Source organism: Mandrillus leucophaeus, unplaced genomic scaffold, assembly GCF_000951045.1.
Source record: "Mandrillus leucophaeus isolate KB7577 unplaced genomic scaffold, Mleu.le_1.0 Scaffold150, whole genome shotgun sequence".
Taxonomy (NCBI): domain Eukaryota; kingdom Metazoa; phylum Chordata; class Mammalia; order Primates; family Cercopithecidae; genus Mandrillus; species Mandrillus leucophaeus.
The window spans coordinates 5,106,082-5,118,301 of record NW_012101477.1 but is presented as its reverse complement, the minus strand read 5'-3'; the positions used below and the strand labels follow the sequence as shown (position 1 = coordinate 5,118,301).

General features: G+C 50.8%; 1 protein-coding gene across 2 annotated transcripts in view; it reads right to left on the bottom strand.

Moving 5' to 3' along the window:
* Positions 1 to 1,493: 1,493 nt before the first annotated feature.
* The window catches only part of SOGA1 (suppressor of glucose, autophagy associated 1), a 103,463-nt gene continuing 92,736 nt past the window's right edge, over positions 1,494 to 12,220 (bottom strand). Inside the window, exon 15 of one of the 2 annotated variants that reach the window (XM_011975014.1) lies at positions 1,494 to 1,881. In XM_011975014.1, the coding sequence (XP_011830404.1) occupies positions 1,824 to 1,881 (58 nt within the window). In that variant the 3' untranslated portion in view covers positions 1,494 to 1,823. Of the gene's footprint in view, positions 1,882 to 7,833; positions 10,694 to 12,220 lie in introns of those variants that run through there. The other variant, XM_011975013.1, reaches the window with a different exon arrangement.

Below are 12,220 nucleotides of genomic sequence, written 5' to 3'. Positions count from 1 at the left end.
CTCCCAAAGTGCTGGGATTACAGGCTTGAGCCACCGCGCCCGGCCTGCTCTGCTCTCCTTCTACGAGGCTTTCACACATGCTATTCCCTCTCCCTGGAACCACTTCCGCTCAGTCTCCTGCCTACAACACACCACCATGGCCTTCATCTGGTCAACATCTCAATTTTAGGTGTCATTCAGATGTCCTTTCCTCTGTGAAGCCTTTCTTGTTTCCTCTGGGCTGGCTGAGCACCCTGGGCTCCCCCTGCCATTGACATTTGATTTCACATCTTCCAGGCCCATCCATTGTATCCTCAATACCCAGCACATGCCTGGCTGTTATTAGCCCCTCATAAAAGAGATACATGAAAGTATCATGTAGCCAGCTTCTAAGATGGCCCCCAATGATCCCTGCTTCCTGGTGTTCATGCCATTGTGTAGTCCCCTCCCATGCTGAAGAATGCTGGCCTATATAACCAATTAGATACTGCAGACATTATAGTCTGTGACTTTTTTTTTTTTGAGACGGAGTTTTGCTCTTGTTGCCCAGGCTAGAGTACAATGGTGCGATCTTGGTTCATAGCAACCTCTGCCTCCCGGGTTCAAGAGATTATCCTGCCTCAGCCTCCCAAGTAGCTGGGATTATAGGCATGCACCACCACAGCCAGCTAATTTTGTATTTTTAGTAGAGACGGGGTTTCTCCATGTCGGTCAGGCTGGTCTCGAACTCCCGACCTCAGGTGATCCACCCGCCTTGGCCTCCCAAAGTGCTGGGATTACAGGCGTGAGCCACTGCGCCCGGCCTAGTCTGTGACTTTCAAGGGTTAGCTATAAAAGACATCATGACTTCCTCCCTGCGCTCTCACAGATGACATGCTGTGGGGGAAGCTAGCCGCCATGTTGTGAAGGCACGCAAGCAGTCCTACAGAGGTCTACATGGTGAGGAACTGAGGCCTCCTGCAGCCAGCCAGCACTGTCTTGCCAGCCATGAGAAGTAGCTACTTTGCAAATGGATCTTCCAGTCCATCAGTCCATCAGGCATTCAAATGACTGTAGCCTGACTGACAACTGACTGCAACCTCCTGAGACCTTGAATCAGAACTACCCAGCTCCCAAATTCCTGACCCATAGCATCTGTGGGGTATAAGAAATGTTTCGGAATAATTAATTACATTTCAATAGACAATTGACACACATCTAAAAGTATCTTTTTTTTTGCATAAAATTGTTAAAGTCCTTTGTGGTTCAATTCTATTTTTCTTCTTTTTGAAGACTGCATTTGTTTCTCAGTGTTCACATCACACTGTGTGGGAAACGCTGAAGTATCAGCAGGCAGCAGCCAGAACACCTGGTGGCCCCTCCCACGTGACTTCAAACCAGCCAGCTGGCTGTGGCACTCCCTGGGCTCCCCACTTCCCAGGCAGCTGGGAGTGGGGAAAAGTTCGGTTTCAAATCTGCTGGGGCCCCCACCCACCTCATTAGAAAAATCAGAGAGGAGGCCAAGTCCACGGCAACTGTTCATATGACATACTTTATTTCCAATCTACAACCATTAAAAACGCTTTATAAGTTTACACTGTACAGTTATTCTCATGTCTCAAATAAGACACAGGGGCAGGGAGAGCTGGTGGATTGGACTGCAGTTGTCCTAGCACCCGATCCATCCTGGGAAGGAGCCTTTTGAAGACAGAAGTGGAAAGGAGAGAACAGTGGACAAGAGAGGTGGACAGTTGGCCCAAGGATGCCCTTGGTCCCTTCCCTCCCATGGGCCTTGCCCTGGGGGTCCCCCAGGGCCCACGACTGCAGGACCCTCACCAGGAAACCAGGCTGAGTGGGAAGGGGGTTCACAGTATTGGCGGGGGCTGGGGAGGGGCCAGGATGAGGAGGAAGGGCAGCTTCTGGCTCTCTTCCCAGCTGCTGGGGGTTGGAGCTGTTTTTTGGCACTGTCTACAAGGTATCCCTGGGGTTGGGAGGAGGTGGAACTGGGGATTTCGGATTCTTTCCTTGTGGAGTTAAGATTTCTTTCCATTTGAAGAGGGGCTATCTGGCCTATGGTGAGGTTCCCAAGGGATAAACAGTCAGGGTCTTCTGCCTCCTGCCTCCCCAGGACTCCCACACCCTCCTGGCTGGCACCATCCACACAGCCTTTTGTAAAACTGAGACAAGTGCAGGAGCAGGGAAAGAAACGATGTATGCTTTCTCCAGGCCCTCCAACTTCTCTTCCTCTTCCGAGAGGAGCGACTATAGGGTTGGTTTTTGTTGGCGGTGATTTCCAATCTCAGGAGTCCAGATGAGGCTGGTGTTTTCCACCTGTTCTTGGCCTAGCCAGTCCCAGTCCCTCCCCAGGCTATACTAATGGCTAGCCCAGATCAGCAGCTGGCATATTCTTATGCATGTCAGAATCATCTGGAGGGCTCCTTAAAACCCCAGCTTGTAGGGCCTCACTCCATAAGCTCTAATTCAGTGAGTCTTGGGTGGGGCCAATAATTTGCACTTCTATCAAGTTCCCAGGTGATATCCCTGCTGCTGGAATGCAGTACAAGAACCACTGGCTGAGAATGGTGCCCGCAGTCACCTCATTCTCAGCAACCTGGTGCCTCCTGGGCAGCACTAAGGAGCTGGGTCACAGCTGGCAAAGCCCAGCCTTGGGGCATGACATCACCTGGGAAGCTGCTGGAAATGGTCTTGGGGTGAGTCCCCCATGCAGAGAAGTAAACTAAGGCACAGAGATCAGCGGCAGAGCTGAGAAGAGCCAGGATACCAGGGCCCAGTAGAGAAAGGATGGGCTGCAAGACCCTACAGCAGGAGGGGTGCTCTAGGGCCCACAGGACCACCCTGGTGCTCATCACAGGATCACAAGACTGGGAGGGTGGGAGAAGTGAAGACACCTGGCCAGACCTGGGCCAGGTTTCCAGATTGCCAGCTGAGGCCCCTCTTCTTGGGAATGGTTTGAGTAGCTTCCAAATAAAGAGTGACAAGGCAGCCGGCCCTGACTGCTTCAGCCCTTCAAAGATGTTTAGAGAAAACTAAAGGTCCCTTCCTCAGGGCATGGTGTCCAGAAAGCTGGTGAAGGGCAAGAAGGGAGGGGAGCAGGGCCATTGGGATAGACAAGCAGCAGAGGAGGCTCCAAGGAGGGTGAGGAAGGAGCGGCAGGGCTGGCAGTGGACAGAAGCCCTGAGCAGGAGACATGGGCCCAGCATCATGTCCTCACTCCCCTTAGGACCTTGGGTCTGTGGATTTTGCAAACTGCAAATACTGTTGGGTTGGGAGGGGTAAGGGGTAGAGTCGGGGTGAACTGTAGATTCTGCCAGGACAAGCAGCTCTGAGAGTGGTGAGGTCCAGAGGAGAATGGAGAGGATGGTTGGATACTGAATGGACAAAGAGATGGATTGATGACCAGGGACAGGGAGAGAAGGACCTGTCAGGCAGCACCTGCTTTACAACCAAGGCCATCTGGGACTGGGCAGGGCAGAGGAGGAAAAAGGAGGGATCCAAGCCCCCCACCCACCACCACACACACGCCCACTGCAAAGTGCTGGGGCTGCTGCTGGCAGGCTGCTTACAGAGAAGACAGCATGGCTCAAGGGTGGGACTCAGGGGTTGCTGGGGAGGGGTGAGCCCAATGAGAAGGCCTGGCAGGGCTGGTGCCTCCTGATGCATTGGAGGAAGAGGCTTTTTTTTTTTTTTTTGGTGTGAGAAAACACAAAATAAATAAACACAGAACCAGGACACCACCACATTTGAGAACAAATATCAGAGCTGGGAAACCACAGACGCGACAGGAAGGCTTCCCTGGTAGGAAGCAGGGGGATGGGAAGCGAGTTACTGAGGTTACAGGAAAATCCGCAGGAGGGAGCAGTGCTGGGAAGAACATCCTGGGAGGACTGAGGGCTGAATTCTACAGTGAGCCCCAGACCCAGAAGAAGAAAATCTGGCATGGGCCAGGGCCACTCCATCTGCTGGTAGGAACCAGCCAAGGAGAAAAGGAGGCAGGAGGACAAGAGACTTTGGAGGGAGATGATAAAGAAAGAATGGATGAGTGGTAGGAAACAGACTAGCCCAGAGAGAGGAAGGGGCTAAACCAAGATTACAGAAAGTCGAAGCAGTGTCTCATTCACTACTGGGGATGCAAGACCTGTTGGGAGTCAGGAAACCTGGGTTCTGGTCTTGGCTCTGCCTGTGGTTTGCTGTGTGACCTTGGGTGAGCCACTGCCTTCTTTGGACCTGATTCCTTATCTCAAAAAATGAGGGCGCTGGACACAAAAGGACAAATACTGTATGATTCTACTTAAAAGAGATACCTAGAATAGGCTAATCCACAGAAGGAAAAAAAAAAGTAGAATAGAGGTTACCAGGGGCTGGGGACAGGGGGAATGGGGAGTTATTGTTTAGTGGGTACAGAGTTTCAGTTTGGGGTGATGAAAAAGTTCTGGAGGTGGCGGTTACACGTTGTGAATGTACTTCAAGCCACTTAGAAATCTTTAAAATGGAAAATTTAATGTTATGCATATTTTGCCATAATTTTTTTAAAAAGGAAGGGGTTTAGACCAAATTATGTTATGGCCTCCTTGCTATTCATGAAGACTAGTGAATGGGGTAAGGAGGGTATTGTCCCCCACCCCAGGGCCAGGGCACTGAAGGCTGGGCTGGGGACACTGAGTGTGGTCAGACCACTCTCCATTTGTGTAGAACCTTACACTTTTCCAATGGGACTCGCAGGCACAGTGTTGCAGTTGGTCCTCACCACAGTTACATGGGTGGGACGTTATCCTCACTTTATAGACGGGGAAACTGAGGTATAGACTAGCCACATGATCTTGCCAAGGTCATTCACGTCGGTGGATTTTTTACTTTTTAAATAGTCACCTGGAAAACATCCTTGCATCTTAGGTTCACCCGTTGACTCACCAACTGGCTCAGTGGCCCTAGATGAAAGGACACATGCTATAAATTAGTAGAAGAGTTCATCTCCTGGGGCAAACATGCTTGCTTCCCATAATTGGATGATGAAAATTATAAATCCTGATGTGTTCCTCTTTTTACCATGGCTGCCAGGAAACTCAAAAGTAAAATTTAATTGCATGATTATGGGAATTACACCAGTTAGATTTAGATAATAATTTGTCTTTTTTTTTACTTCCTATTTTTATTTTATTGAACCCCTCTGACTAATATTGTAAATAGCCTCTGATCCTTTTTGAAAATCCTTTTTGAGTAATAAAATCAGTTTGGTTGGGGACTCGATCCCTTAAGTCCCTGCTCAGGGCTTAGTGCTCTTTTTAAGATACGGCATCATGTTTCTTGGTTAAAAGAAAGATAAGGCTGGACGTGGTGGCTCATGCCTGTAATCCCAGTACTTTGGGAGGCCAAGGTGAGTGGATCACCTGAGGTCAGGAGTTCAAGACCAGCCTGGCCAACATGGTGAAACCCTGTCTCTACTAAAAGTACAAAAAATTAGTCAGGCATGGTGGCATGCACCTGTAATACCAGTTACTTGGGAGGCTGAGGCAGGAGAATTGCTTGAACTAGGGAGGTGGAGGCTGCAGGGAGCCGAGATGGTGCCACTGTACTCCAGCCTGAGCAACAGAGCAAGACACTGTCTCAAAAAAAAAAAGAAAAAGGAAGATGACCTGGCACGGTGGCTGATGCCTGGAACCCCAGCACTTTGGGAGGCTAAGAAGGGCAGATCACTTGAGCCCAGGAGTTTGAAACCAGCCTGGGCAACATAGGGAGACCCCCCGTCTCTAAAATAATAATAATAGTAATAATAATAATAAATAATAAATAAATAAATAAAATAAAAACTAAATTTAAAAAAACTTAAAAAAGAAAGATAGCCTAATGATCAGGGCCAAGAACACCAATGGTGTGGCCAATAGTGCCCAGGATCCCCCTGAGAGGGCGGTTTTTGTTTTGTTTTGTTTTGTTTCTTGAGACAAGACTCGTTCTGTTACCCAGGCTAGAATGCATTGGCACAATCTCGGCTCACTGCAACCTCTGCTCCCCCCGGGGTTCGAGTGATTCTTCTGCCTCAGTCTCCTGAATAGCTGGGATTACAGGCATGTGCTACCACACTTGGCTAATTTTTGTATTTTTAGTAGAGACGGGGTTTCACCAGGCTGGCCAGGCTGGTCTCAAACTCCTGAGCTCAAGTGATCACCCGCCTCGGCCTCCGAAAGTGCTGGGATTACAGGTGTGACCGCTGCGCCCACCCCCCAACCCCAGGAGAGTTTGTTAAGCATGCAGATTCAAGGTGGAGTCCAGGAATCTGCATTCTGAACATGCCCTCAGAGAATTCTGCTGAATGGGGACCTCAGATCACCCTCTGGCATACACAGGCTCAGTGATCTGGAATGGACTTGTTTTATGCCTGGGTTGGCCAGCAGCATATTCTGGGTATTCTGGACCCACAAAAAGCGCCCAGTAGGGCAGTGGATTTGCACAGCAAACAGGACAGAGTTGGACTCAAGTTCTCATCTAAACTCAGTATGACTTTTTGTGCTCTGGGATGAGAACTGTGCCTCAGTTTCCTCATCTGCAAAATGGGTGCACTAACCCATGTCCTACCAAGGCTGCCTCCACGAGTTGTCCCTGAGAGGTCTGAAGGAGATGTGGGGTGGGAAACGATTTCTTTTTTGAGACAGGGTCTCACTCTGTCGTCCAGACTGGAGTGCAGTGGCGCAATCTCTGCTCCCACAACCTCTGTCTCCTGGACGCAAGCGATTCTCCCACCTCAGCCTCCCGAGTAACTGGGATTACAGGTGTGCACCACCACATTCAGCTCATTTTTTGTATTTTTAGTAGAGACAGGGTTTCAACACGTTGGCCAGGCTGGCCTTGAACTCCTGACCTCAAGTGATCCGCCTACCTCAGTCTCCCAAAGAGCTGGGATTACAGGAGTGAGCCACCGTGCCCAGCCAGGGGACACGTTTTCTAAATAGTAAAGTGCTTTAGGTGGGATGTGTAGGGGATGATGATTATTACTATTATTAAGGAAGAAGTAGTCGGAGCTTGGGGGGTCTGGTGAGGCTAGAAGCAGGGGACATTCTAGATAGGAGGGGAGAGGGAGAAAGAGCCTGGACGCTGGGTGGGCCAGAGGAGAAGAGGCTGGGGGATGAAACCATAAAAGTGCATGTGGGTGGATGTGATGGAACCATGTCAGCACAGGGTGTAAGAGGGTCAGGTCTTTGAGCCCTTGGCCTTGTCACATCGGAAGCCAACTTGTAGAACAGTGCCCCTGGGGATGCCTACAGGTGGGCTCCATCTTGAGTTCATAGAAAGCAAGACCTCTTAAGGTCAGCCTTTGGTGGGAAATAAACTGGGGGAAAGGGCTGGCACAGGGTCAGGGAATTGGATTCTGATGTCTCGTGCATGCAGGTCTAAGAGCCACTGATGCACCGAAATGACTTGATTTGCATTCCAATGAAGTCATCATTCCGAAAGGGGCTGATTTGGCTCTGGAAAGAGGTCAGACATATGAAACATGAGGTTTCCCAGTTTAGGGCCAATCATGCCAACTGGTCCCCCATTTCCCCCAACCAACTGGTGCCAACCCCATGGACCCAAGCCAAGTGGTCTATGGGGGATTGGGACCCGAGGGTTCCTTGGGACTTTGGTTGAAGAGAGAGTGGAGATGGGGAAAGGAGAAAGAAGGATAAAGGAGGAGAAGGAAGGGGCTAGCAGTGAAAGGCGGAGAGGCAGGAGGAAGGGGGAGGAAGGGTGTGAGAAGGGCAGCATTCCTTCTTGGGACCCCGATTCTCCAGGGAATCCCCACTGCGGGTCAGGCAGTTTTCTGCTTTGGGAATGTTACCAAGACTTAAAAGGCATTTGAAGAAAGAAACAAACTTAGAAATTACATTCCAAAAGAGTAGAGAGTTTTTACAAACCAATCCCCCCACCCCAAAAAAGAAAATACAACCAGTTACCAAGTAAAATGCTAAAAACCGAACCAAACCAATATTTACATGTAACGTTTTCAACCCCATCCAGCCCCACGTCCGGAGGCTTCTGCAGGAACAGTGATGAGTGGCCTTGCACAGTGGCATGCAGGAAGTAGAAACGGGGGCTTTACGGAAAACCAAGGTCTGGCTGAGACAACGAAGATGGCAAGGACAATCTTGGATAGTATGATGGTAAGGCTGAGTGGTCCGTAGGTCTTGGGGCTCATGTCCCACGGGGATTTCTCCCCGAGGCTGGGTACGCAGCCTCCCTGGCTCTGTCGCTCTGGGAGGTGGCAGAAGGCCTCTGGTGACATGTGGCCTGATGTGAATCCCCTCACCTGGAGATAACCTTGGCGGGCCCCCCTGACCTCATGGGTGAGAGCAGCAGCATCCCAGAGTGGAACTTGCCCACAGCTCCACTGGCTGCCTGCTCTGCCCACACAAGTCACTGGGGCATGGAGGAAGTGGCTGGCGGGACTGGCATGACCCTGGTGTTCAGCCTGCAGGGAAGGGAGATGCAGGACTTGGGGTAACTGGTCCAGGTGATCCCGAATGGATGGGTCTGGGAACTGGCAGGTGGAGGTGGGAGTGCATGGGCACCTCCAGAGTCCTGGGGGCAAATCAGCAAAGCTACTGGCTTTTGGTCTTCCTGATGGGCAATTCTGCAGATAAGCTGATCCATCCTGGTGTTTCCACTCTGGGTCCCCAGTCAGTTACAGGAAGGCTGCATGTCTATGTGTGTCGGGGGAGCATGTGTGCAACCAAAAGGGGTTCACCGGCACCAAGGGGAGGCCATGGGAGGCACTCCCCCACATGCTGCAATGAGCCACGTTGAAATCCAACCAATAGCTCAGGCAGCTCACGGAGGACGTGAGAAAGGGCAGGCAGCAGAGCTGGGGCAGGGAGAAGAGCCGTGAAAGGCCATAAGGCTAAGGAGAGAGGCTGGTGAAAAGGCTGGCAGGCTGGTGAGAACCGAGGCAGGCTGGGAGACACTCAGGTTTATGTGCAAAGCTGCGATAAACAACATTATCAAAGTTCAGTCCTGTTTTCCTGCGAGTTCTCATTTGGGAAACTTGGAAGGATCTCCACGCTCTTGATAGAGCCTTAGTAATCCACATTCAACTCATGAAGAAAGGTGTCAGAGGGAGGGAGGGAAATGAGACAGACAAGGAGAATGTCTGGGGAGTGGTGATGGCTGTTCAGCCCTCCACCTTGTCAGTGAGTATTTACAGACTGACAGCTGGGGTTGGCCAAGTACCAGGCATTGAGTAATAAGTAGTGTTCTGAGGCCACATGGCCAGCAGTGTTGGGGTACAGGGCTCCAGCTCTGTTGAGGGGCCCTCCAAAACTGACCAGGAGACCAGGTCTCCAAACCTGGCTGCCAAACTGCCTTGTCCACCCGGGGGACCCCGTGGCTGTCCATGCCATTAGAAGCCCCATGTTGTCCCAGTGGCAAGAATGCATGTTTCAACCTCCAATAAATTACCTTAAGGAATTTGGGGTAAATTAAATTATTAAAATAAAGTAAATCACCTTAAATATTTATAGTATGAAAAATTCAAATAAACAATCTAGGCAAGATATGTGTTTCCAGGCCCCAGTCTACTGCTGTGTCCTGGGCTCTGGCCTCTCGGTGTTCTCCTGGGCCTGACCTGGCCAACCAAGAGTCTCTTACTGGGAATATCTTTGCCCCCCTACCAGCTGCAGGATGTAAACACAGTGGAGATGTAGTGCCCCCCCCCTTAGGGTGCCAGGGAGAGGCCTCTGAGATCGAGATCAAGGCAGTGTATTCAGGCATTTATCTATGCACCAGGTCTTGAGACTGACTCTACCTATTTCTATCCTCAAAGGGTCTGCTGGGAACACTGGGGTCCCAAGTCACTTTGGCAAGGAAGGCAATTGCAATCACTCCCCAACCCTGAGCCCTGCAGATTTCCACTTTGCCTCCTAGCTCTTGCTGCATCCAGGCTATGGGCAGGAGATCCAGGGCTCCAGGACTCCAAGCAGATACTTGGCCCTGGCTACTGCCCTATCATGCCCCCTAGTGTCCCAGCAATCTAGAGCAGTGGGCCTGGGAGGAGGAGGTGGTGGAGAGAAGGAGGTGATGGTGATGATGCCCAGCAGTGCTCCACCAGGAACCCAACATGGAGCCCTAGAGCAAAGCCTGTTCTTCTCAGCAGTGTCTCCTCCTGAATGAAGGGGTGGATGGTCAGCAGGAAACATCTCTCTGACTCCTTTTCCCCAAAGGCATGGCCAGACATGTATCCTTCTTGGGCTCTTCCAAGAGGGAGGCATGGGCAGAACCAGGCAAGGCTCTCTCTTAGAACCCAGGGATCGGCTCTTGACGGATCTCTCAGTGGATGCTTGGGAAGCCCAGTTTTGGTCTCTCTCCCACTCACTGCCTTCCCCTGGGAAGTCGGAGCTAACCACCCAGGGGCCAGCAGGAGACCCGGCTTTACCTTGATGTGAAAGCTGCATTCTGGCAGTGGCATCGCTGCTGTCCCTCCAGGGCCAGGCAATGCTGAGGACACAGCCCCTCGCCTCACCTCGTCTCATCTCCGCTGGTTCCCTTCTGCTATCCAGGGGCTTGGCTGGTTGAGGCGGGGAATTTGGCTGCTCGGTCACTCGCTGGGGGGGAGTGCCCTCTCCTCCCCACCCCAGCTGGACTCTGAAGGGTGCAGCCTGCACTTGGAAGGAGAGTGGCGGATGGCAGAGCGGGACGAACGGGCGAAGCAGGAGGTGAGAGACTGGGTGCTACAGTCACAAACAGCATCCTAGGAAGAGGGAGGCAGGAAGTCAAGAGGAGCCAGGAGATATGGGCCACCGTGCGCTGGGTGATGAGCCAGGCAAGGAACTGAGACTCAGCCATAAACCAGTTACCAAGGGCTGAAGCTCCTCACTGGACCAATTTTTTCTTTCTATTGTTCTTCTCCCATTAGAGCAGTAATGGATATTCATTGTAATATATTCTAGGCTATACAGAGAGGACAGTGGACACTGTCCATGGTCCTGTACACCAAAGAGAGTCTCAACATACATTTACCAAAATGACAACTTATTTTGCAACTGTAAAACATGAACACTTTTCTGTCACTAGGTATGTCTAGATTTCCTTCCTTTTTATCACTTTTTTTTCGTTTGAGACAGGGTCTCACTATGTTGCTCAGGCTGGTCTTGAACTCCTGGGCTCAAACGATCCTCCTGCCTCAGCCTCCCAAACTGCTGGAATTAGCACCTTTGGGTGCTCATGCCTCCCAAAGGCATGAGCCACCATGCCTGTCCGACCTCCTTCTTTTTTAGTGTCTCTATACCATTTCACCAGATAGAAATAACTGATTTATGTACCCAATTCACTTTTTAAATTTTTTTATTTTTTGGACAGAATCTTGCTCTGTTGCCCAGGCTGGAATGCAGTGGCACAATCTTGACTCACTACAACCTCCACCTCCCGGGTTCAAGTGATTCTTGCACCTCAGCCTCCCAAGTAGCTAAGATTACAAGCGTGTGCCACCACATCTAGCTAATTTTTGTATTTTTAGTAGAGATGGGACTTCAGCATGTTGGTCAGGCTGGTCTCAAACCCCTAACCTCTAGTGATCTGCCCACCTCAGCCTCCCAAAGTGGTGGGATTGCAGGCGTGAGCCACTGTGCCTGGCCCAAATTCACTTTTGATGTACATTTGGATAGTTTCTAATTTTTTACTATTACCAATAAACAGAAATAATGATCAAAAGTGCTGCTGCTGGGCGTGGTGGCTCACGCCTGTAATCCCAGCACTTTGGGAGGCTGAGGCGGGTAGATCACGAGGTCAGGAGATCGAGACCATCCTGGCCAACACGGTGAAACCCCATCTCTACTAAAAATTAGCTGGGCGTGGTGGCGTGAACCTATAGTCCCAGCTACTCAGGAGGCTGAGGCAGGAGAATCGCTTGAACCCAGGAGGGGTGGAGACTGCAGTGAGCTGAGATTGCACCACTGTACTCCAGCCTGGGTGAAACAGAGAGACTCCATCTCAAAAAAAAAAAAACAAAAAAACAACAACAAAAAAAGTGCTGCTGGGCAGCTGGGTATGGTGGCTCACACCTGTAACGCCAGCACTTTGGGAGGCTAAGGCAGGTGGATCACCTGAGGTCAGGAGTTTGAGACCAGGCTGGCAAACATGGTGAAACCCCATCTCAACTCAAAATACAAAAATTAGCTGGGCATGGTGGCACGCACCTGTAGTCCCAGCTACTCAAAGACTGAGGCAGGAGAATTGCTTGAACCCAGGAGGTGGAGGTTGCAGTGAGCTGAGATCCACA